Source organism: Brachycentrus maculatus, unplaced genomic scaffold, assembly GCF_059751285.1.
Source record: "Brachycentrus maculatus isolate JH-2025_06_01 unplaced genomic scaffold, ASM5975128v1 h1tg000039l, whole genome shotgun sequence".
Classification (NCBI taxonomy): Eukaryota; Metazoa; Arthropoda; class Insecta; order Trichoptera; family Brachycentridae; genus Brachycentrus; species Brachycentrus maculatus.
The window spans coordinates 1,833,598-1,859,981 of record NW_028280793.1 but is presented as its reverse complement, the minus strand read 5'-3'; the positions used below and the strand labels follow the sequence as shown (position 1 = coordinate 1,859,981).

Genomic DNA, 26,384 nt, shown 5'->3' with positions numbered 1-26,384 from the left:
ATATTTTAAGTACAATATAATTAAAAAATATCTTGTTACATGTACGTTGTTAGTAAAAGTAAAACTTCAATTAAAATTTATTACAATATTTCTGAATATTTAGGTATTTAGATCGAGGTATAATAATTAAAATTAAAGCAATATGGTGAACCTCTTCAGTTTGCATATAGGTAGCCATGCACGGTGATATGTGTGCCGATATTATCTGAAAAACTTGAATGCGTATATCGCTAAATGATATTAATCTGATAGTAGCTCGTTATACACGGAGTATGCAGTGTCCAGCGTCCACCCGTTTGGTTTACAGCTTATTTACCATTGTCGAGTATTGCACGACTTTGCGCGCAGAATAAATTGAGACAAAAAAAGGCGGTGGAGCGTTGAACATTGTTTATTTTCACTACCGAATAAATCACGTATAAATTAAGTCTTGCGAAAAAATCATGCCTTTTTTAGTAGTAATATCTTATTTTTTTCAAAACCTTAAATACCCTGAAGTTATCCAGCAATTGCATTGAAATTTCGACATGACAAGGATGCAATCAAATATGCCCGTATTTTTATCTATCTAAAAAAATGTATAAAAAATCTACAATATCCTAAAATAATCCTTTGATTGCATTGAAGTTTCGATGCAACGATGTATTGCTCGTATTTATGTCCGCAATATTCCCGTATTTTTGTTTATCTATATTAAAAAATCATAATCTTTATCAATGAAATTTTGACACAAGGATGCATTCACATAAACCTTTTGTATGCTAAAAATTTTTATAAACATTTTTGAGCAGCGTATAATTGCGCTAATCTTTATAAGACCCATCACATGAATCTAGTGAAAACACTGAGGTCTGCATACTTAGTGAAACATCTCAATTTGAGCCATAGTGTTCATGCGAGTTCGTATACAGAAACCTGCAGATTATTCTCGAATCGTCCACGTGAGATACCGCGATACAGAATCGTATCCAGATCTTATCCAGATTCACAATCTACAGGACGGTACTTATAAATAAAATAAAGTTATCGCAGTGTTACTGAACGTATCTCATGAAATCTTCGCGTAAGCATTGTCTCATTAAAATGTTCTTCATTCACGAATCTGGAATAACCCGGGAAGCGCGAGCGATTGTCCTCCTTACGGCTCGGGAGGCTAAGGGCGAATCTGGCGGAGGTGGGCTATTTACGTCGTAAAATAATTTGTGGATAAATACCCTGTTTTAAATGAAATTCCAGGCAATATGGGTGCTTGAATTTACATAGAATACTGCCTACAGCCGGTGAAGATTTACGGATGCCTGCTAGAGAACACTAAAGTTTTTTTTTCACTTAATTTTTTTTGTATTAAATAGCGCGTAAATATTACACTCGAAAAAAATATTTCGCTGTCGAAATTCAATTACTTTCGATGTGTGTGGTACATTTATATAAAATCGAGTTGTGATGACAGCATTACATAGTATTAGGGTATCATCATAAATGCATGAAACACGTTATAAGATGTCCACATTTCGATTCATAAAAAAAGACATAATAACATTTTTTATGCTTCAATAAAAAGACGTAGGATGATTTCATAATAAAAATGGAGTATTTTTTACATACGATAGTATGGAATTTTAAATCGGTAGCGTTTCTTTTTATTTCCACGCCCCAAAACGAGCCGGGAGAGCAGAAATCTCAGGAGGCGAATTGGAAAATATTCGCGGCGATGAAGATTGTTGCGGCATTATCGTAAAAAGAGCGTTTTTGGTTACAAGTATAAAGCGGGCATTATAGCGACCCCCTCCCGGTTTCTTTCATCTGCATTTGGCGAATCTGTTGTAATCGCATTTGATATGCATATCATATGAATATTCTGGCAGGCTCCTTGTACAGCGAGCAGACCGGATGGGACGGGTGACACGCCCCGCCCTCCCAAACAAGATGTTATTACGAAGCCACCCTTAAGTGGCATAAATTAAATTGCTTTTTTCGCGATAAACCTGAAATATTAAGACAAGTGTAAAAATTTCATTATCTTTTCACGCAATCCCCGAAAAGGTTCAGTCCTCCGGAGTACAATAAGGTGCACCGTTTTTTTCCGGATTTACGCGGCCCGCCACGGCCGTAAAGCCAGTGGGTTTAATTAGTTTATTTTTTGTTTTGTCACCCTAATTGAGAAAGTACGCCATTACCGCTTTATTAGATGACTTTTTAAATCTGTTGCCCCGAAAAAATGTGATGAAACGTGTGAAAAACTTTTTTATATTCTGCCGCGGGTTAAAAAACCAACAAAGCCATTTTGGGATATTTTAAATGACTAATGTCGCGGGATTTTTACCACATTTTGTATGCGTTGACAATATTTGCTTGGTGCATTCTCTAAAATATGAACAATTTTACATTTCTATTAAAAATTTAACACTTATTTTTCTTTTAACCCGTTTCTATGCCAAATGGTATATAGGAACTGCATCGTATCGACTCGATGTTATAATGATCGTTTATTACATTATGGCAGGATAATTAGTCCTGCACTAGTACCTACCGTACTGCATCCAGGGTAATATTTCATGTATATTAAAGTTAAAAAACACATCATATTTATTTTGACTATCCTGGGAATCCTCTCAACTTCCTACGTGATTCTACTTTCTTTGCCTTCATTGCTTCCCTTAATATACAGTCCATTTGATTTATACTGTTGGAATTATTTGTTCAATCGTATTGCAATCATTTTTTTTTGTTTACAAGTACTCTTATTACAAACGTCTGTATAAGCCTCAAACTTTTGAACAGTATCGTAAGTATGTTTTTGTTTGGTTGTTAGATATAGCTCCTTAGCAATATACATACATGGATTTTTGCAAGGAGTTAAAAAAATAGTGTCATAATGAAAATAAGGGAAGTCCATAAGTTAGATTGTTTAAAATTTTTAAAAATTGTATTTCCCACACCTGCAGCACAGTTAATGCTACATTTAATTCTCTAAATCAGGGCTGTCCAAAGCATGGCCCAGGTTCCCGGATTATATTTGTGCGGCTTGGGATGTGTTTTTGATCTACCGCAAATACGAAAATTTTCCTTTAAAAAAATTTGTTTGGTAGAACATTGTTTTATTTTTATGGCATCCCAAGCAAATTAATGAAAAATTTTTTTTTCATTTTTATTATTCAAATATTATAATGGAAAGATATGCATGTAACTCGATACCTATTATCTAAAACATCAACACCTCCCTACCATAAATATTATATTCATCAAGCTTTTTTTTAAACTAGCTTACATACAAACTAGCTAAAGTAGGGGCAGGTAGCGAGAATAGATCCCCACACCAATATGTCTTATTTCATATACAACTGTCTATTAGATTCATTACCTGACCAGTGTCTGTAAGTTAATAAAATTATACTGTTTGTTTCTGAGGCCCTTAAATCTAAGTTAGTTAGTAATTCTTATTTGTTAGAATTGGCCCAGGATCTTATCCGATTTGGACAGCCCTGATCTAAATAAAGGCATAAAGCCGCGAGTATTGCGTTAAATATGAAACGGAACCCGCAAACCGCTGCGGCTTCATTCAACTTTACTGTTATAGTTTCATTTTTGAACCGAAAAATTTAATACTCTTTTATTATTATTCTCTTACTTTGGCATTCAGGGTGATGGCGCCAATTCCGAGCGGGAGATCCTTCCAGAGAATACTAAAGGACGTTGAATAATACTTTGCGGAGCACTGAAATCCTGGGATCCCAGTTGGGGTGCAGGAATGAATGATCCGCGGTTAGCTTAAGGGCGAAAATAGTATGCAAAGTTTCGTAAGTAACTGCATACGCGGGAGGGTGGAATTATTGTTAGGGCATTTTTTTTAAATCTGCTTTTTATACCGCCGGCGAGGGGAATTATCGGGGTGGCGCAGGGATAAAATAAAGCGAACGAAAAATTAAAGATATTAAAAATAAACATTACGAATTATTTATAAACTTTAAAAAATTAAACAACATTGTTTTAACCACTTTTTTATTGGTACACTATATCCAACCGGTTTCGACAAGAACCTTGTCATCATCAGGGTTTATGTATTAAATTCTAAAACATTGAAATACTCATAATTAATTACCCTTCCCTTACCAAAAACTTCCACGCACTCCGTACACCATTTGAAAATATAATTTAAAAAATATGATTTAAAAACTCCTAAATGTTGTTTTTATTGTGCATTGCGTAGCGAATACGTCAACTCTAAATGACAACTACGAATGGACCTTGTTTCTTATAAAAAGACTGTTCGGAGGACACTTATAAGACAAATTATGAGATTAAGCTTATCCCATAAAGCTTATTCATAAGTGGTCTTTTAATTTTTTAGAATTTAATTTTTTAGATTAAAATTTATTTATTTCTGTTCTCCCTCTCTTAATCAGGGTTGGATTTGAACTTCTCTGCACTGAAACAAGATATCGCGTCTTGTTAGACATCCCTCGCCAGATGATATTCATCTTCTCCCACGGAGTCTGCTCAGCGGTGAAATAAGAAGATTACTACATTATCATACCTCCGTAACAATATGATTCGGGATTTCCCGGATTTAAAATACATTTCTCCCGTTTGTCTAACAGCACGTCTCTTTATTTTCTGCGATCTTTTCTGGCCATTTTTGCGATTTAGGAATCACGATTATAATTCTCTTCTAAAACAATTGATATTTGATTACTTAAAAAGTATTTTTATTTAAAATATCAATCTTTGAATATTTTTTTAATAAATTAATTAAATAATCGATTATCATTTTATACACGTAAATAAATAATTATTGCGTATTTCAAATGGTTATATAACAGTCTCCATATCATTCATCGTTAACTCTGAGTAATAATACTACTTCAAAACTCTACATTACGTCAACTAGCTAAGTTTTGTGGATTGAGAAAAGCTTTTATTATGCAAAGACCTTTTCCAGCATGGATGACTGTTGTGAACTCATATGTACTGTGTCATGAGATTGATCAATATATCTAGGAGTTCCGAAAATTTGATTAGTACGGTTGTCAATCATGGGTGGAATGGTGAATGTTGCACAAGTGTAAAATCATCACTTAACCAGTATAAAATAAAAGTCGTTTAAATACCCGGACTTAATCATATTCTTCTTCATCTATGTTGAGATGTCAAAATGTTAAAAAATGACTCCGAAGTGAAGAAAATCAAAATCTGTTAACCAGAAGTGGACAAACTACAAAATGTTTTTAACATAAAAACTTATTTTGTAAATGTGCAGAGTAATATATACGTCCTTACGATATATTTTCTAATTAAATGGGACTTTATCAGTTTAATTATTCGTTCTCTCCTACGCTACTCACAATACAAACTGATTTCGAAACCAATTTTCGTATTAAATCCAAGACTTTTCATGTTCAGTTATTCGGATTATTCACATGTACTCAGCTAAGAAAACAAATTACGACCGGAATAAGATCAAACTAGCTAACCGAGTGGAAAAACGAGGTTGCCTTCTTGCTACACCGCTCCTTTCATCCACCAGTTAAATTACAGATATTTTAATTTGGCGCCTTCAAACATAAACATTTTCTCTCTCTTTGTAACGAATCGGTGATTGAAACAAAATAATATCCTTTGAGATAACCTTTTGCGAGTTTCAAAGATTTGGCTCCCTAGGCACTTGTGCGTGTAAGAAAACCCTTGTACACAATAAGGCAATAAGCCTGTCCTAAGAGAGATAATCTCAATGCAAACGAACAATCAATAAGTTTATAGACTTGAAAGTAATCCGTGATTTTCATCAGTCTTACGAAGATACTGTGCGTATTTTTATAAAAGCAAATTAAGGAAATTAATACAAAATAGTCAATTAAAAATAATACTCTTTTCTCACGATTTCACCTTATTATAAAGGGGCTGAAAAATACGAACATTATCCTTTGAATTCATCCTTTTAAAACATAAAGCAAGTAATTAATTAAAATTAACAACTGATGCTTTAATTTTGTGAGAAGATGCATAATTTGACTATAACCATTTTTTATCATTGATCATATTTATAGATGTTTTGCTCATTGGCTTCAAATACAACACACGAGTATTATATTATTAAAGATTATTCTAAATATATTTTTTCTTTTATATCAAAATAAAATTAAGGTTTTCAAAAATTTTTATGCGTTAGTATATACCTTTTATGTAAAATATCCATTAATGCTAAAATTTTATAGAAATATATAGTTAGAAAAGACGTTTAAAGGATGTATTGTTTTCATTTGGGAGAACAAAAACAGAAAAAATAATGAATTAATAAACTAAGGTTTATTTTTTAAGTGTTCCAGAAAAAAGCAACATATTTGCATTTTTCTTTTTTTAATACCATAACTTCATTCCGTCACATTATTTAAAAATAAGACTACTTTTTCTAACAAAGTTATGGCGCTTTAAATACGTTAGCAGAAATTTCTCGATTTGTGAGTTGTGGTGTTGTTCTTGCGAAAAAGCAAATAAATGCATATTCAAGTAAAATTTTCAATATCAATTATTCGAAAATTTTAGTTTAATTTTCTCGACGAATAAAATTAATCTTTATATTTCAAAAATATAAAGATTAGTTTTTTAATTTACAGCATTCTAGTTTGTAATTTACAGCATACTTGTAATAATTGTGTACATCTTGCTAGGGTGTTTTATTTGAGAGTTATGCGTTTGTCTTCAAGTACAATGTGTTAAGAAATACATTTCCACCTTAACAATTATAACACCCCCAAAATTGAATAGAATTGCGTTCATGCATTATATTTTATATCCCTTTGTAATTATTTTCCTCCCTCATAGGGTGACTTCTCTAAGTTTTGTCTGATTTATCATAATATTTCCTGCTGTTTCACTCGCAACTTTTTTCTTTCTTTATGAATTTATGTTCCCTGAGGGAGGCATGAAAATGTATTAAAGCCCGCGCATTTAAAATCCAAGAATGGCTAATTCCTTTCTTCGCACTCCGACATATTTTAGCAAATAATTTATTGTTATAACGTCGAATTAATGCTATCTTCGGCCTTTTAAAAACTCAGCAATTATTCATTTATTTCACTGCAAAGCTCCTTGCAAAATTTCTTGATTTCGATCAAGAACTTAACAGTTCTTTTCTTTTCGATACTTAAACATTTTATTTAAACTTTATATTATTTTACTGGATAACCAATATCTTAACAAAGTTTGAGTAGAATATGGAAGTCTATGTTATTATGGAGCTTACGAACGATCATAGATTGGTTTAAGTGATCACTTTATATTCGTGTTACATTCACCCTGCTACCCATGATTGACAACCACAATAATTAATACTTTAATTGACACACTCTTTACAGGTGAGTTCTCGGCACTATCTATGATTAAAATTTAATTTGATTCATCGATCTTATAAGAATTTTTTATATAATTCCACCGAGTAAGTTTTCTTTATTTATTTAACAGAGACCTTCATGAACGATTCGGTGTGTAAGATTCGGTCATATAAAACTCAAATTTTAGAAAAAAAGATTATAGCTTGTACCAACAGCGGCATGCATTACATATAAGCAAAACAGAAGTGCCTATCCTGGATAATTCGCGTTTCCAGTAAATAAACAGATAAACACGTCCAGTGCCTACTGTACCTTATCTTTACACAACCCTACTACCTGTCCTGATTAAAAACTCTGTGCACGCCACTGGGTACCAATGATAAAAAAACAATACTGTTAATAAAGAAAATTCAGAGATTCACAGAGAATACTTCGTCGTTTATACCATATATCAATTAAATCAAATTTAGCTCTTCCAAAGTCCTGGAAAAGTTTCCGAGTAGTATTTTTGAAAGTAATTCAAGTCCGGTAAGAATTAGGAAGGATCGATATCCTTGTATAATTTATCTAATGGCGCAATAAGCCGTAACATTATATCATCTCGGGTCGTGTAAGAATGGCTTATAAATCGCCAATTAAGCATCTGGTGTCTTCGGGGATGCCGACAGATCCTAGGGATGGGCAGGGGGCTGAGATATCGACGGGCCCTGGCGCCAATAATTGGCCACATCATTTAAAATAAACTTTTAATTTATTGGTCGGAGTAAACGCTCTGTAATAGGGTACTAATCGATTGTTACTATTATATTCCAAATTACGTATAATCATTTTACAACTGCTAATTGTTAAAAAAAAACTTGAGAATATTTTTTTTATTGTTGCTAATATTTCAATTATATTTACATATATTATCCTTCGTTTCATGATACATGTATGTATTTATGTTTATTTAAATATTTATAAAAAAATTACCTGGGAATATACTTTTCACTGTTGCTAGTATTTAAATAATTTTTACGTTTTATTATTTATTTCATGTTACATATATAAGTAAATCATACGAGAACTATAAAGTTTTTCCCACTTTTATTTTAATTGACCAGTAATCAGATTTCGTCATTACCAACATCATCAGTCTGATGATGTTGGTAACGACTAATCCTGGTCATTGATAAAATAAAATAAAAATGGAAAAAAAACATGTTGTTATTGATTTATAATACAAAATGCAGTTACATAAATAAATGTCAGTAAAAAACACAATAAATTCCCTTGTTTCACATTTCATCCAGAGTAATTTTTACTTATGTATTTGTTAACAACATTTTGAGTGTGTCCAAATACTTGTTCACAAAATCTGGATTATCTCCAATTACAGGAGTTATTTTCATATTATTAATATAAGATTTTCTGCTTAGTAAAAATCTTCTTTACATATCACCAATAGATGTCTCTAGTGAAGTTCTAGTGATTCAAGAACAATTTTCTAAATTGGTTCATATATATAGAACTTCCAAGAATTTGAGTAGTGTGGTTGTCAATAATGGGTAGAATTGGTGAATGTTACACGTGTGTAAAGTGATCACTTAAACCAGCCTATGACGGTCGTCAGCCCCGTAAATGCCCAGACTTCCATATTCTTCTTCATCTTTGATGAGATGTCAAAAAATAATATGTATTTGTTTTCTTTTTTTCTCATACATGCCTTGTGATGTTTTCTTAAAAAATAAAATTTAGATTATCTCCATTGTTTTACGCTTTTAATGACTAAGGTTTATCAGTCCATATTTCTATAAGTAGTTAAAATTTGTAATTTTACAAAGTGAGCATTTTGTTAAGAAACAGTATTCCTTGCAAAGTTATTAACCCTCAGTCGGTACATGGGACCCACGGGATATGCGCCCTTCTTCGTCGTTTAAATTCAAATGTCGTGAAGAACAAAACAATACACGGCATCGCCAAGATATTGTCGTCAGATAAAAGGTCGCCACGGCTTTATCCACGAGTCGGGCCGAGATCTGCCGGCAGATACGTAGAGCGAGACCTTTAATCAGCCAAAAGGCAGTTTATCCAATATGCAGAACTGTTCTGCTACACAAAGCGACGACTTCATTTGGGAACAACGAGTATGAGTAATCATAATACTGTATCAGACAAAAAAAAACACATTTTGTGTAGTTTTGAGTGTGTAAATGGTGCTATGGTAGTGAAGGGTGGTATTGTTTGCATGCTGTGATAGTGATTGTCCTGACGAAGAGATGGGTACGTCTAGAAACCGGTAGACATAAAAATCTCGGTGAGTGGTTATTTACTAATATTATTGACAATTTTGTAAAAAAATAAATAAGCAAAAATCGTCATTACCAACGTCATCAGTCTGAGTGTATCCGAATTTTTCTTCTTCGGACCCTGATCAACACCCAATGTGCATGGGGCACTGCATTGTATTGACTCAGTATTATCTCTATCCTTACTTACATGAAGTGAAGGTGAAAATTTTTACATAAAAAATACGCAGTTGTATAAGACCTTGTAAAAGACTTTTTTGGATTTATTATTGTTAACACGATTAGTTGCGAAATGATAGTTTGTGTTTTCATCGAAACATAAACTATATTTCCATTATAAAAAAAAACAAGACATAGACTTTATCGTCACCCAATGGTGCATAGGGTACTGCATCGCATTGACGCAGTATTATCTCGATCGTTACTTAAATGAAGGCGAAGTGATCACTCCTAGGCTTCATGTACCAGTCCAGGATAATATTTAATAAATATTAGAATGTAAAGTGACAAATATTTATTTTCAATCACTCCCTGGGAATCAAACCTAGGACCTCCAATACGGTGGCTAAACACGCTAACCATTACACCACGGAAGCGGACTAGCCAAATACTTAAATTGTGTCCAAATACATGTTCACAAATCTGGATTTTCTGTACTTTTTTTTACATTTTGACATCTCAGCATAGATTGGGAAGAATTTAAAAGTTGGGATATTTACAGGGTTTATGACTTGTCAAGGGCTGGTTAAGTGATCACTCGTGCAATATTCACCATTCTACCCATGATTGACAACCACACTACTAAACAATTTAGAACTCCTAGATATAGTAATCAATCTAATGATCAATGTCATTGGATGATTTAAAAAAAATTAGCAGAGATCTGTTTAATATGACTTTTTTCTGTATTAAATTGCATGTCTCGAATTGTGTGATTGTATAAAATCTAAGGAGTAATTTTATATGCTATAAGGGAAGCAAATGTTCAATAGGGTGGGGGTTTTATGGAAGTTTAATGTATGTTACAAACGGCGCCCCCGAGGAGTCGAATTAATTATTGTACCTAATACATTTACGAACTACTACTTCCTTACATCCTGCAGCTAATCAAATAAGGATTATGTTAGAATTTGACATTTCTTTAAATGAATATATGCAAACATACCTACAACTAAAAGGTAACATATTTTTAATACCTCCTCAACTATAAAATTTTAATTAAGAATTTTAAAATGAAAGAAAACGTATTTTTATGTGTTGGCACTCGCAATTCGTTTTGAATTACAAACCAAAAAAAAATGGAATTAATTACATAAAATATCGTACAAAAAAATAGTGATTTTGAATGATTTCATTACGGAAATGCAAACGTTTTAAGGACGTAAAAGATCTTTAAATGATTTTCAATATTATTTACTATCATAATTTATTTGATACAAAAAAACATATTAAAACAAATTCAATGAAATCCAACCAAACTGTTTTAAAATGCTTTTTACTATAAAAATATTCAATTAAAAAAAGTTCATTTAAAATATTGATTTTCATATTATGAACATTTTTTAATATACTTATGATATTTTTATACAAGTTTGTACGCCAATGAAATTAGTTTCACTGTAATATTTTTTTGTCATTTTTTTATTCAACGCATTTACAATTTATATAAATGATTTTTTTTTTAATTTACTTAAACATATTTATTTGTGTGTAAGTACACAAATAAGTATATTTAAATAAAAATAAATTCGTTTATACAAATCGTAAATGTGTTGAATAAAAAATATTCAATACTCTTTGTATTACTTTAATTATACTCAATGTGTTACATTGTATTATATTAACACTACTATGGTGTAAATTGGTAAAGATTCAGTATGTAATAATATTCTTTAAAAGTTCTTACGTATTTTCGCACGAATTATGTTTAAAAAAATCATCGTGCTAATTCTTATTGAAAGGAATACGGTGTTTGATATTGTCATTTGCTCTGTAGGCGAACAATTTAATATCCACTTAAAGACGGAGACCGAAATTATAAGGGAGTCGCGCAGTGCTAGATTGAATGGAATCAGTTTAATTCAATTACCTGACTCTATCTACACGAGCTCCCAAACGTTCGCATTAAACTAAAGTGCGTTCTCCTTGGACGATATATGCACAGAGATACCAGGGAACAATGGATATAGCGAGATTTAATTTTGCCCAATAGGTATTCATTACGGACATGCAACGTTCGGGCGATTTTCTTTACATTGTTAGAGCGGGAGGTAAGATCCGAAAGCGAAGACGGAAAGCACCCTAGTAATAAGGGTGCTATGAAAATTCGGTAAACAAAGCGTTTATTAGTATTTCTTTTACAAATACGGATAACAAAGAGCTCGCGGAAGAAATATAGCGGCAATAAACGATTCAATAAATACTTCACGTTCAAATGAAATAAGCAACTAGAAATTTATGTAGGCAACATGAAATCTCTGAATTCTTCAAGATTTTTATTGGTATCTTAACATAAATATACATGAAGAAATCCATTAAAATAGCGTTAAAAAAGAATGTTCTGACCTGTTTTTTTGTCATGTTTTTGACTGATTTAAGTTATTTAATTACAAATTAAACCTTCAATCATAATCCACAACTACATTACTGAAATTTCGACAATACACAAGGTTTTTTTATTCCGAATATGAATACTTCATAAGCTGTATCTACAACATTTTGAGTGTGTCCAAATACTTGTTCACAAAATCTGGATTATCTCCAATTACAGGAGTTATTTTCATATTATTTTTGACATCTCATCAAAGATGAAGAAGAATATGGAAGTCTGGGCATTTACGGGGCTGACGACCGTCATAGGCTGATTTAATTGATCACTTTACACACGTGTAACATTCACCAATTCTACCCATTATTGACAACCACACTACTCAAATTCTTGGAAGTTCTGTATATATGAACCAATTTAGAAATCTTGTTCTTGAATCAATAGAACTTCACTAGAGACATCTATTGGTGAGATGTAAAGAAGCTTTTTTATTAAGCAGAAACTCTTATATTAGTATGTGAGATCCGAATCCTGGATTATATTCACACACATGAGAAACGCCAGAAAATATACAATATACACAGTTACACGTGTCTAAAGTGATCACTTAAACCAGCCTATGACGGTCGTCAGCCCCGTAAATGCCCAGACTTCTATATTCTTCTTCATCTTTGATGAGATGTCAAAAATAAGCTGTATCTACATATGTTTGAAATTCATGAATCCATGTTAGATTCTTTGCGAATGATTCACATAATGGGAAACGATTTAATATACATTTTTCATTTAAATATTTGAAAACTTATTATTGTCAATTACATTTGGTTATGTTTATTGTCAATTACACTGCAAATATTGGTTTGTTTTTTTTTACGTAATTTAATGATATTGTTATGTTAAAAAAACATTTATAAGGTATCTACAATAAAGAATAATCATCGATTTTGACAAGGATACTCTAATTTGCATAGTATCCTTGACAAAACTATAATTGTAATTTACTATTTTTTATGCATTCATTGCAGTATTTTTAAACTCGATATAATATAACAAGGAAAAAGGTGTTTTGTTAAGAAATTTCAAATCACACTACAAATTTGTTAATATTTTGTATTATATATGAACAATTTGAGTACGGTGCTAATTGAATATTGCAATGTTATTTTACCGCAAATTTAGACTAGTCGTCAGTCACTTCACAATATTACGACTTCTAATAGCCCTTAAAGCAGTAAATTGTGTGTGAATCGCTTACCAACAACCACTCGAGCAAAGCATCGAGCCTCATTGAGAGGAGTTTACCAATGTAAATACTCTTCAATGTATCAACATCTCTGTATTCTCCGGCCACAAGTGCCTATTATTGTTGTAAGCGATATTGGTTCTCTCCCGTAAGGGGCTTTCAAGTGCCCTTCTCATTTAAAGTCCGCGATAATTCCATTCGCCGCTCCACGCTGGAGAGTTTCCCGAGCGGATTTGATTGTCTTGCCGGGATTTTTTATGTCTCACGATGTTTCTTCATTGTTTTCAAGGCCTTTGTTTCAATTTTTCTGTCGTTTCAGCTGAACTCAAGATGGACGTACTACGGGAGAGGGAAGTAAAAGACACCCTGGAGAGACAGCTCGTCGATGAACAGAAAATGAGAGGTATGTTTTATAATATTATACTTTTACGCTCTTCTGTTTAGGTCATGCAAAACTTGAATCCCGGTTATTTAATTTTTATATTATATATAATTTTACCCGGTCATACGTTACTATCATGCAGATGGAAAAGATAGAATATAGAAAAAAAAACATAATTTTAAATATAATCCGTATAAAATTGTTTGTTGAGCGATGAAAATCATAAAAAATCTATAAAATACAATGCAATCGAAAACATCGAAAATGCTAAGTGGGAGCAGCAATTGTCGAGATGCACGCTGTCAGTCATAAGCAATGTTAGTTATAGTGTGTATTACTGTTACTTTCAACAGATGGTGCTGCCATTGGGGGCATTATTCTCTAACAAAAACCTTTTACCTGTCACCTGTTACATTTTTATTTACATAAAATGGATAGACAAATACACACTTGTATTTAAATGCAACGTTGTGTCAAAATATTTATTCAATCGGAGCATATTGTTTAAAGGACATTCAAGCTCTTGAAGAAACAAACAGATATATTTTTATTTATAAAGATTCCTGATGTGATTTTAAAAACATTAATTTTCGTATATTCTGCCAAATTAAATAACAAAAGTACTAAATCTTACTTAAATAATTATCACCTTTTAAACCATTAAATCTAATTTTTAATTTTATATACAACGTACGGTAGTATATGAGAAAATGTGTTCGATACTTACGGATGAATTCGAAATAGTGACATTATGATTTCCAATAGTTTTTCAGGTAAATTTTCTGGAAAAGGGCAAATATACGGTGTTAGAATACAGAGTATACTTGTAGTTATAACTAGTAGCATTTAATATGTTTTTAAATACCCGGTTACGTTTCAATTCAATCGTCTGAAAGGGCTGCAAGACGTCGCGAAAGAGCACACACCGCCTAACAGTCTACCGAAGGGTTGTTCCGACCTTTAATCAAATGTCAGTCGTATTATCTGAGACGGCTACGTTTATTGTGATGGTTGCTTTTTGATTGTCGCTACTCCAAATGCTATTTACCTATTGAAAGACGCCAAGTTTACGATCGCTAATAACTGCCAATGAGTTACGAGTTAGATGGCATCTTCGAGGAGACATATCTGCTATGGTTGGATGAAATTTACGATTACTTTTCAGAAATGTCACGGCTATTAAGGAATGATCGAAATGTCGACTGGGTAACTAATAACGAATGATTACACGTAATCGTCGAGATTTCTATCTAACTTACTTAAACAGGTGCTGTGGCATAGTCGAGTAGACTTAAAATAGTAGGAAAGGGTACAATTCTTTAAATATTTATTTTCACTTGATCTGGGTGTTTCTAATCTATTTTTTAGATCTAACATCCCTTCACTAACTGTTTTGCCTGCAGACAAGCCTCTAAAATAGAGGCTTTGTAGGTTATTTCTTTAAAAATCATAAACTGAAGTATTACAAATAAAATTAATGGCCATTAACGATTGATTTATTTAATTTCATATAAAAATAAATGAAAAGAACATTCAATTACTGAACTATCAGTTTTTTTTCCTTTTACTATTTTTTTTCCACGTAAAATGAACAAAAATATATCCACATTTTCAAATAATTATTAATATTAAATACGAGCATATAAAACTTAATCTATAAGGACTAAATAAATAAGTAAAAAAAAGTACATGATCAATGTTTTATGAATTCGTTTATTTTTTATATTTATAATAATAACACATCATTTACCAGCATCAAATCTTCTACAGTATATTTTCCAACCAGGAGAACATAATGAAAATGGGGGTGTTGGGTAACAAAATAATTACAAAATCCCCAGAGCGCGAATGTGATGCCGATTGATGACAGACAATACATGAGATGAGGGATATTAATTTCATACAAACCGTTTGAGGTTCCTGCTCCCCTAGTATGTTTTCTACCAAATACTAGTCAATTAAATTCTTCAAATTTATTCATCTCGTGGCTTATTTATTATTTTACTTGATAAATCATTTCATGTTACCTTGGTGAGTTGTTTAAGTGTCAGAAGATATGATGAGTTACTTGACCTCGCGGATCCTACAAGTCGCAAGTCGTGCTTAAAGGGATGAGAAAGCTGGATTAAGCCTATAAATTCTTCATCTTGTCGTAAGGAAACAAAAAGTTCGGTAAATTATACATGGCCATTATTGATTTGTTATTAACTTTGTGGATTAATTTGATGATTTAAATTTCAACTCAAAACGCTTGTGGAATACCACTTTTTTGAGTTTATTAATAGAAATATAGTTTATACTTTCACTTAAAGAAAACACTTCGTTTTTTACCACTTGAGTTTTATTAACTATTATAACTATAATAACTATTATAGGTATTATACAGACCTGAATGATAGAAATTTAACTTCTGAAACATGTAGTCTATAATAAAACTCAAGTGGTAAAAAACGACGTGTTTTCTTTAATCATTGTAACATGTCTTACCACAAAGTTAATGCCGAAACAATAAATAAAATATACTTTCACTTGTTGAGGAAAATATCTTACGTTTTTGAAGTTAGACCTGTTTTCATCGATAAACAAAATATATTATATACCCGTTTTTTTGTAAATAAATTTTTACACCATGTATCATAACAATTAAATTTTCTATATAATTTTATAACTATCTTGTTGTATTCATATTATAAAAAATTATTAGAAACCGATGAAGGATTTAATTATATTAAGGATTTTTAACAAACAAAATTATGGGGAAAAGGATTTAAATTTTCACAACAAAAAAACTTTATTTCTAAGGTTTTTGATGTACGTTTAACAAGTAATTATCGAAAATCAAGGGTGAGTAAGAAAAGGTGGTGGTTTCATATGTAATACGATATCTAATTAGGCATTATTAGTGTACAAAGAAACGGAATGACATTCGTACAAGAACGTCGCTAATGGTTGTCTGTTTGGACGTGTATCAAATAACCTTTATGACATTCATACGACGTATTAATGCACCACCCCAACCCTGAGCTACCCTATTAACAATATATCTTTCATTATAATTCCCATTACCAAAGAAAGGTCCTATAGAATGAAGCTACTGCTTATAATTAAATAGATTCTTCTTTCTTTTCTCCCAAAAAGGTGTCCATTACACTGTCACAGCGGGTGATATATTTTGACTTAATTGACACGAATTTTAAAATAAATTTCGTAACGAAATTCTTCGTATTTTTAATGATGTCTTTCTTTGCGCCGAACTTTCATGTTGGCTTTGAAAACGTATAAAATTTCATTAAGCTGTTTAGAATATTCTGCACCTATTTTTGTCTTGATAATTTTTCAGGCGAAGGCCTACAACCATACCTACTTGTATGTCAAATTATTATTTTGTACGAAGAGTCTTTTACAAATTACTTTACTTAATTCAATTTTAATATTAACAGTATTTTAAGTAATAATCTTTTAACAAAAATACGACATAAGAACTGTAACGTCTTTTATATTTGTGAGATTCTTTCCAATAATCCTACAAGGGCTGGCACTTGGAAAATATACATTTAACAATTATGAAATATATTAATTCACAGCTAAATTAACAGCCTTGGTTTGTTCTATAAAATGCTTTATACACTTCACGTGTTGTACTTGAGTTTTTCAAAATAATTAAATATTTGTAAATATATCGAATTTAGTACAAAACGATATATGATAGATGTTCGAATGCTGATATAAGGAAATATTGCAAGGCTGACATAAGTATTATCTATAAAATTACGAAAGGTAGGATAAAATGGTTTAAGCATGTGAATCAAATGCGTGAAGTAAAGTAACAGAAAAACAAATTTATGAGGTTAATGTACCTAGTTGGAAATAGTAGCAAAAATACGAAGAAAACTTTGCTTGATAAAATATTTCAAATACTTGAGCGTGGTCAAGTCATGAGTTGGAATAATCGACTAGTATTTACGAGGAGATGAATGAATATGAAAGGGCCTAAGATTGTTCGCAAAGACAGATGTTCTGTGGCATTCTATGTATTCTCTCTGACTACATCTAGAGAAAATGGCTTGATTGTAAACTACATATGAAATTAATTTATTTTATTTTAAATTTGAGAAAATACTTAATAATAGAAATGGTCATTGAAAAAACAAAAAACGCCGTGTGTAAAATAAATATATAGAAAAATAAGGATTTGAATGACTCATTTATAATTCGTTCCTTAAAACCCTTATCCGCACCCTAATGGTATATAGGGCACTGCATCATATAAATGCAGTGTTATCTTGATCGTTAACACACGAAGGAAAGGTGATAAGACCCCCTCTGGGAATCGAACCCATCACGTCCAGAACGGTACAAAATGGACAAAAATAAATATATATATATACATATGAAAAATTAATGTGTGTGTCCACTGAGTCCGACATCGAAATATCGCAATACCGTCGCGTCGCATCTATATTAATAAAATGTTATCAAATAAATCCTGTATAATATGGAATAAGCATACCGGACATCTATGTCCCTGTGGGTTGAGGCGGTCTCATTGCCCCTAATTGTCCCTATTATTTTTGCTTCCGGCCGACACGGTACATTTACCCATCGCACATTTTCTAATTGAATATCCCGCCCTTGCGCCTTGTATCGGGAATGTGTTCTTTCATTACGCTCCGCGTCATACCGTGACAAAATAATATTGAAATAAAATTGCTGTGATCTGAAATCGAATTAAAGGCAGTTACCGTCGGTACAAAAAATATTCTCATTAATTGATTCGGCGGTTACTTCGTGGTAATATCTGTCCATTTTGAATTTAAGTTTTACTCGGTAAATATAACTTTTTCTTAAAATCTATTGTGACACGTATAATGATGCATACCATGTGATTTTCGAAAACCGTATGTTTTATACAGCGTTTTAAAGAAATTTTAACATTTTAAGAAATAGTATTGTTCACCATGTAAATTTCAATTAAACGTGAAAAAATATTCAAATAATTTTGAATTCATAAAAAAATCTGTGATATTTTTAATCTTATGTTAATTTATTGAAGTTTTTTTACAATTTAAGCACCGACAGACAAAATATGGTTGATATATCAATTTAAGAATGTAATTAAGTATTTAAAATACTTAAAAGTGGTCAGGTCATTTAAACGAGTAATAAAGGTGTACTCACTAATATTTGGGCTTCCATCTTGCTTCTCATAAAAAAATACAACAGATATGAGAAATTATATTTATATAACATATTTCAGAGTCTTTTTTGCTGATAATTTGTTGGTTTTGAACATAATTACTTCGATACCTAAATTTTATAGCAAAATATATAAAAGCTGTTTTTGAATGAGAAGTTTTTCCAATAAAATTCTTCTTTGAAACTCGATCTTTGAAGGAACACGGCCAGTTTAAAAAGATTAAATTCATTTGAAACTTTCAATGAAAAATAAGCCGATAAATTTGAATAAAATGTCAGTCTTTGTGAAAAACGATTTATAAAAATGCCTTTTAGCTTTGATAAAATACGCGCTGTGCTTTTGATCTGAGAATCATTTTTCACCGTTTTTGTATCATTGTATACGGCTCTCAAAACAAAATACTTCGGCGAACGATTGATGACACAAAAGTGTCGAAACCAATGGTTCCTCCGCCCACGTTTCGTTGTTTCCAAACTTTCACCCCCGAAATATCAATCAAACGGAGGAATTTTTCTGTTGAAATTTGTTCGGTCAACTAACCCTCCTAGGAGAGAAATATTGCGAAGAATAAATCATCGGGGTAGGAGATGTAACAGGCCAGTACGGCGGCGACGGGTACATGCGTTCTGGGAAAGCGAAAACTACCGAAAGGCTATTTTCTCTCTTATTCTTCCTACATAAATCATCCAAACATTACTTCTATATCTCACGTATTCTCGTATTTAAATAAAGATATAGTTTTACACAGTTCTAAATAATATCATCCGTTACAAATGTAGACTACTTTTATCTTCGAAAACCGATCGGAAGGCTTTTATTCTTGCTAAATAAATCATTCATATATTACTTAAATATCTCTCTGCCCCCGTATTAAATAAAGCTGCAGTTTTACCGGTTTCTCAATGGCTAAAATAATATCATCCGTTACAAAAGTAGATCATTATTCTCAACGAAGAACTACCGAAAGGCTTTAATTCTCTTGTATTCTTGCTACATAGATCGTGTTAAAATTACTTTAATTTCTTAAATATTCTCATATTAAAATAAAACTTTAGTTTTACCCGTATTTAAGTGGTCAAATAATATCTACCTTTACAAAAGTAGATCACTTTTCTCAACGAAAAACTACCTTGAATTCTCTTATATTCTTGCTACATGAATTGTGTAAATATTACTTCGATATCGAACATAACCTCATATAAAAAAAAGCTTTAGCTTTACTTAGTTCTAAAAGAGCTTGATAGTATCATCTTTTATAAGAAAAAAATCACATTTCACCATGAAAAATCACCAAAAGGCTGTTTTCGCTAGTATTTTTACTACATATATCAGAAATTACTTTCATATCTCATGTAATTCCGTATTAAAAGAAAGCTATAGTTTTACCCAGTTCTCAATTGGTTTAATAATATCATCCATTACCAGGGTCGATCTCTATTCTTAACCAAAAACTACGGAAAGGCTGTTTTATCTTCTATTCTTGCTAAATTAATCATTTATACATTATTTCAATATCTCACATATTCCCGTATTCAAATATAGTTTTACCCAGTTCTTAATGTGCAAAATATCATCCATTACAGGAGTAGAGCAATCTTCTCCACACTTTGCAAATTAACATACGATAGGGAAATGATATATTACATTTTCCCGAGATTGTGATTAATGTAAGATTAAATAGACACGTAAGAATTGAGTCTGTTTGCGAGTGAATGATTTATTCACTTGTGGAATGGTGCAGTGAGGGCGTGAATTGGGGTTGATTTATCATGGGAACAAAATACAAATCTGATTTATCACAGCGTAGGTACATAAATACTGTCGAAAAAAATGATACAGCTTAAAGCTGTTTTCTCTACCTAAATAGTGTAGTGGTTAGCACATTAAGCTACCATGTTGGAGGTCGCATGTTTGATTCCCAAGGAAATCAGAATAAATATCAATGTGGTCTTACTATTATATTAATTAATAATTACCATTGATCTTGCATATATTAGAAGAAGATACTTAGCTTAATCAAAAGCTTACTCAAATCAACTTTAGATACAAACTATTAATAATCAACTGATGAATTGCGTGACGGTTAATTAGTTAGAAGCATATGTAATTAATATCCTGTAATTGGAGATAATCCAGATTTTGTGAACAAGTATTTGGACACACTCAAAATGTTGTAGAAGCATATGTTTTTACTGTGCTCTGCCCAACTGAGATTCTACATCTCAATTTATTTTAAGTCCCTAATTACACCGGTATTAAATAAATAGCATTTAATTTCAGTTCGTTTTGCGTAATCTGTATATTATCAATGTTCTCTCGGCTTGTCAAGTGCAGAGTGTTCTCAGTTACCTAGATGGCTGGACTGACGCGAGGACAGGATAATTACAGGATCAGGAGATATGACGAGGATTTGCAAATATCTCCCGCAAAGGCCTCCCTGCGCATGCATCAATCATTCCCTCTTCCTTTCCATAATACCAGAATACGAAATATACACGTTATATGTTTGTCTTACGCGGCTGGTAGAAAAATATCAATATTACTAGTGCATTTGATATAAAAAATGATACTTATTGTAAAAAAAAAATCGCTTGTAAAATACCACTTATTGAGTTTCATTTCATTTCACATGACTACTTTCGAAAATTGCCGTTATCTTTATCGACAGGAGATAAATGAAACATACTTATCAATTTATATTCAGACTTGAAGTTGGAAGCGTCTATAACTTCCGAAACAAGTCGTTAAAGTAAATATATTTCATGTGGTCAAGTGGTAAAAAACAAGTGTTCTCATTCTTAATTTTTACCTCCAGGACATTAAATGTAAAAATATCACTTTAAGCTTCTGAATCAAACATATACGAGTATGTATTCATTTTAACATCACAACATAGATGAAGAAGTATATGGAAGTCAGAGTACCAGTCATATACTGGTTTAAGTGATCCCTTTAGATAGTGCAACATTCATTTTTCTACCAACGATTGACAACAGCACTACTCAGATTTCGGAACTCATATATATATATATATATATATATATATATATATATATATATATATATATATATATATATATATATATATATATATATATATATATATATATATATATATATATATATATATATATATATATATATATATATATATATATATATATATATATATATATATATATATATATATATATATATATATATATATATATATATATATAAAATATATATATATATATGGTATATGATACGATTCCTACAAAAACTGTAAAAATAACTATCCTAAGTGGAAAAATATAGATTTAGACACATCCAAAATGTTGTGAAATATCTCTAAATAATCTGTCTGCAAAATAAACATAAATAATGGGTATATATTTTAAGTGATATGGATTTTTGTTAGTGGCGAAATTGATGTCAAGAGATTGATTAAACGCAACCATTTATCAATTTTCTTATCAATATCGACCAAACAAAGTGTATCGTTTCGCCATTAACAACGCTAAAACAATGTATATGATATCTGGATTTATTCCACGCTGTTCCCAATTCTCAATTAAACCGATAGCCAGTCTCCCTGCCCGTAACAATCAATCAGCCTGACCATTCGTATGGGGAAGCTAATCAAAGCAATAAACCAAATACGCATTCATAATACAAATTGCATTGATATCGCGGTATTATCGGGGCCGGGAGTTGGCTGTTGGCGCGGCATTATCTTCGCTGGGCTTTCTGCTCAGCTTGTATGGCGGGAGTGCAGACAGGCGACCGCAACGCATAATGCATGGAGATAGTGTGATAATTCCCTTACTACCCTTGAATAAATTTCTTAAGAAAACCATGTATTGAGATAGTGTGATAATTCCCTAACTACCCATGAATAAATACTTAGGAAAAATTATTTACTTATTTAATTGTAAGATTACAGTTGTGCCCTAGAAAATGGTTTGAAGGACGTATTATAAAGAAAACATACTTGCAAAATATTCTAAATAAATCTTAGTCTAATCTAAATCTTTGTTATGAAAGTAACAACTCAGCATATTCATTCTAATAATTTATTTTAAAAATTAAAAATCATTCAACAAAATACGTATGTTTTTTTACATTTTTCCGTATAAACGATACATATTACGTTAATTTCCCTATATAAAAATAAATGTAACTCTTCGTTTGCTCAAAATACTGAATCTCGTAAAGTAAAACAGCGATTGCTTTTTATTTTTGACATGGGAGTTTCATGTAGTAGCTCGTACGTGGGTATACGATACAATTTTTTTAAAAGAAATTCAGATAATTATAATCATTTACACCAGAAATATTAAAATTACCTTTAATTTAAGTTCACACTTGTACGTACCAAAAGAAGTGGTTGGTGTCTCGGGATCAGAGGCTGTAGGTTCGACCACTACTCTGCCACAATGACATTTAAACGTCCATCCCTGAAGATAACAAGGTTCTTGTAGAAACCGGTTTGAGAAATGTGCCAAAAAAAGTGATTAAAAACAAAAGTTTACTTTTATTGTGTAAAGTTTTGTAAAATGTGTGGAGGGCTGATCATCTTTTCTTCGTGTATTGACGATCAAGATAACACATTTCGTTTAATATGATGCAGTGCCCTATGCACCATCGGGTGCAGATGAGGGTTTGAAGAATAAATGAAGAAAATGTGCATTAAAATAACTGCAAATTTTGTTAAAGAGAATATACATAAAGTTAATATTACATGTCTTTCGGTATTTTAATTATATAAACAGGTTTATAAGTCCTCAGCTATAAAACATGTTATGTTTATATTCCTATGCTTCAATTCGATGCGATAAAATGACGCTGAAGCTCAACAGAAGGCTGATAATGTATAGAAACACACATGATGTAAACTGTGTGTGTCTGTTCATATTGCAGTATGAGTTTCGAGTTATTATATGGACAATAGAGCTGCAGTCATTCTCATATCTCCCAGCTCTGTTCCCTCGCAGTTTATATGCAATGCTCTGCGAACAATCAAAATAGCGTAATCAACACCTACAAGATTAATTTTCATTAAGTTCTTGGTATAGCCGACTAAACGAAACTCGGAAACGACGACTGCATAAATGGTTTTGTGTATGGCGATGTAAGAAAAACAAAATATATCCTGTAATAATTTCCTTTGAAATTTCCATGACGATATAATGTAAAATTTGAAGCATTAAACAATATTTCTCTTCAAATAAACGTATTGTTTATTCTAAGGAGTGTTTCATAATTCAGAAAGTATTACAGGACATTTTACAAACATAAAAAATAAACAAAAACATTGATTTTAAAATCGTTATTTTTTATACTTTTTTGCCAATTCTTATGGGTATACAATATTTAAGCAACTCTCAAGAAACAAGCTGTACACCATGAGCAATGTTTAGTACCGCGTTTGTTGCAGTAAATTTCAATAGATGGCGCTGCCATTATAGTAAAATCTATTTTTCAAAAAAGTATGTGTTTACCTGTGACAAAAAGCCAGTGCGTTTTTAAATGCATATTTCAAACCAATCGGAAGAAAACTTTGGTGGAAGATTTAAGATTTTGAACAAACTAATATAAACATTTTTATTAATATGGATAAAACTACATTTTTGTAAAACAAAATATTGCTTAGTATTTCACCTAGCGCTTAGTCAGGCCAGAAAAATATTGTATCATTCATACTATAGATTACCTTAGAAAAGATTATCTTATAATTTACCCCAATTAAGAACAAAAATATTTTGCTTGCGGTGGCGTGCATGGAGGGTGGTTTGAACAACCCCGATCAGTCGACTGGGGTGCCCGGGCAACATATCGCGTAGCAATGTGTCAGATGATAGATAATTAGTGACGATTGCACCACCACTTTATTATTGCGGCCGGTACAACTGATCCTATTACGGCTTCATTCTGATCCCGGGATCTCCCGTCCAGTATGCGATAAACCAGCGTACTCGACAATAAGCATACATAATGCGTACGACTCCATTGATGATTTCCATTTGCGTTTCGTATGGTCAATGGGTAATTATACCCAAGTTTGGGAGATTATAGGGACGAGTACTGATGCTATTGTTTGAACAGGAATAGGAAATAATACATATATTCGTACTTATAGCAATCCAATGTTTTGTTATTGCTCGTCTGATTACCCTTCATATGGACGTACATGTATCTACACCTATTCTCACATATCGTTGTCGTACAGGAGAAAGTCACTAACTACCAAAACGTAAAATGTTCAGGAGGGCAATTTAAGTCACATTTGCTTGGCAAGAAAATAAACATCAATGCAGTTAGTGATTTTTGTCAAGTGAAAAGTTTAAAATCCTTTAGAATTTTTTCAGGGCAATATTAAGCTAGTAAGATATCAAATAGTCAATGATCACGTTTTTGTCAAACAATGCACTTGGTCACTTTCTCCTGTATGACTACGATATGCGTAAATAAATAATATTACAAAAGCACATGTCAAAATACGAAAAATTAACGTATTTGTAATAGAATTGCAATTTTGCTCAATCTAAGTCTCTGATATTTCAGGACATTAAAATTTATAGATACTTTTTTAACCAGTTTTTTTGTCTTTTTCTTACTTCAGCCTTCTTTGTTTCACAGCTGGATATAGGCCTTTTCCATACCTTTCCATTTAACCAGTTGATTAAAGTAAAAAAAAATAATATCACTTTTGTACAAATTTGTAACATTTTTTAACATCATTTAATATATATTTCTAACATTTTTGGCAAAAAAGTATCTACCCTTATTATTTTTTGGGTATATTAAATAGTGTGGTCATAAATTGCCAGTTTATGGTACTACTATATTTAATAAAATTTCATATTAAAGAAATTACTTTCAATATAACTTACCAATTTGTCCGCCTCCGTGGTGTAATGGTCAGCGTGTTTAGCTACCGTGCTGGAGGTCCCGGGTTCGATTTTCAGGGGGTAAGGTGAAAATAAATATTAGTGATTTAACACTGTAATATTTATTTAATATTACCCTGGTTTCCTGTTTCCTGAAGCGCAAGAGTGATCACCTTGCCTTCATGTAATTTTATGTTGTGCCCTATGCACCATTAGGTGCGGATAAGGGTTATTAATAATAATAAAAAAATGTTATAACATGATAAATGAAATATAAAAATAAAACACTTGAATAAGACCACTGAGTCTTTCATTGGAAATACGATAAGTTTTGAAAAATACAAATGTTCTCATCAACAGGTAAAAAAACAAACATATTTTAATTATAATTAAAGTTTGAATTTTCACCGATGAGTTCATAACAACTGTAGTTCTCGAATCTGGCTGTGTTTAAATTAATAAATTCGAAAGTGGTCTTGTACAAGTGTTTTTCTTTGATTTTTATTAAACATGAATATCCTAA

General features: G+C 31.6%; 1 protein-coding gene across 15 annotated transcripts in view; it reads left to right on the top strand.

Annotated features, from left to right (window-relative positions):
* The window catches only part of dac (dachshund family transcription factor), a 302,887-nt gene that overhangs the window by 210,921 nt on the left and 65,582 nt on the right, over window positions 1-26,384 (top strand). For all 15 annotated transcript variants that reach the window (XM_088277147.1, XM_088277146.1, XM_088277141.1 and 12 more), the window contains one exon: window positions 13,727-13,810. In XM_088277147.1, the coding sequence (XP_088133273.1) occupies window positions 13,727-13,810 (84 nt within the window). The remainder of the gene's footprint in view (window positions 1-13,726; window positions 13,811-26,384) is intronic.